The 958-nt window shown below is 26.8% G+C and overlaps 1 protein-coding gene across 1 annotated transcript in view; it reads right to left on the bottom strand.

Annotated features, from left to right (window-relative positions):
* LOC109394747 (sperm-associated antigen 6-like) overlaps positions 1-958 on the bottom strand; it is a 63,988-nt gene that overhangs the window by 15,314 nt on the left and 47,716 nt on the right. Inside the window, 1 exon segment of the mRNA XM_019665129.1 lies at positions 934-955. Within this exon segment, the coding sequence (XP_019520674.1) occupies positions 934-955 (22 nt within the window).

Raw genomic sequence — 958 nt, 5'->3', positions numbered from 1 at the left:
TAAACTTCCTGCCTCATTATATCATCTAAAGTTGTTTTAGCAACTGTGTTTTCTTATTTGTTAATTTATTGTTTTAATTAAAATTTAAATATAATTTAACTTACTGTTGTTTATTTTATTTATTTTTTATTATTTTGTTTTGTTTTGTTTTGTTTATTTTATTTTGAATTTTTTTGTGTGTGTGCACTTCTTTCAATCCCAGTCAATTCTAAAAGCAGCTTTCAAAAAGTTATATGTTTTCCTAATAAGGCAGTATGCTAGGAAACATGTTTTTCTTTCTTTGAAATCGTATAATTATTAAACAACCCATCCTACTTTATATTCCTGTTTTGTGAATCATTTTAGTAGCTAGTAATATTTTTTTCAGAAAGTTTGATTTACAAAAAGTGCATATTTTAAAGTGTTTAATTTAGTAAATCTTATAGATATTTTTGTTTTAAGGAACAAATATAAGACATATAATTAAAAGACCAGGCAGACTTGGAATTAGGAGAGGTTATCATGGCTTCCAGAAAACCCTCTACCAGTTCCATTATACATTTGAAAGCATTTTAAATTCTTTTGGACTCAATTTTTTAATGTAAAATGGACTAAAGTTCTCTCCAGCCAATTCCAACTCCAAAATTCTATTATTCTTCAGTCCTATTCTTTAAGAAAAGTCGGCGGGAATGTAGAAGGCAACAATCAGATATTATTTTTCACACAACTTTGTACTTGCAGGGAACTTTCTTTAAAATATATGACTGATTTTTAAGACAAGGGTAATCCGTTTTCAAAGAAGAGTCTCCTCAGTCCTTCTGATAAATTTGTATTTCTTGACTCATAAAAGCAATATTATCCATAATAAAAATTGGAATATTTTAAATTACATATTTTTAAGAATGAGTCAAAATCTAACAAATCTTCATAAACAGTTAAGAATTAAGCACTTACTTTTACTTGAAGATCCTCAGAGCTT

Source organism: Hipposideros armiger, unplaced genomic scaffold (assembly GCF_001890085.2).
Source record: "Hipposideros armiger isolate ML-2016 unplaced genomic scaffold, ASM189008v1 scaffold_434, whole genome shotgun sequence".
Taxonomy (NCBI): Eukaryota; Metazoa; Chordata; class Mammalia; order Chiroptera; family Hipposideridae; genus Hipposideros; species Hipposideros armiger.
This window is presented reverse-complemented; position numbering and strand designations above follow the sequence as displayed.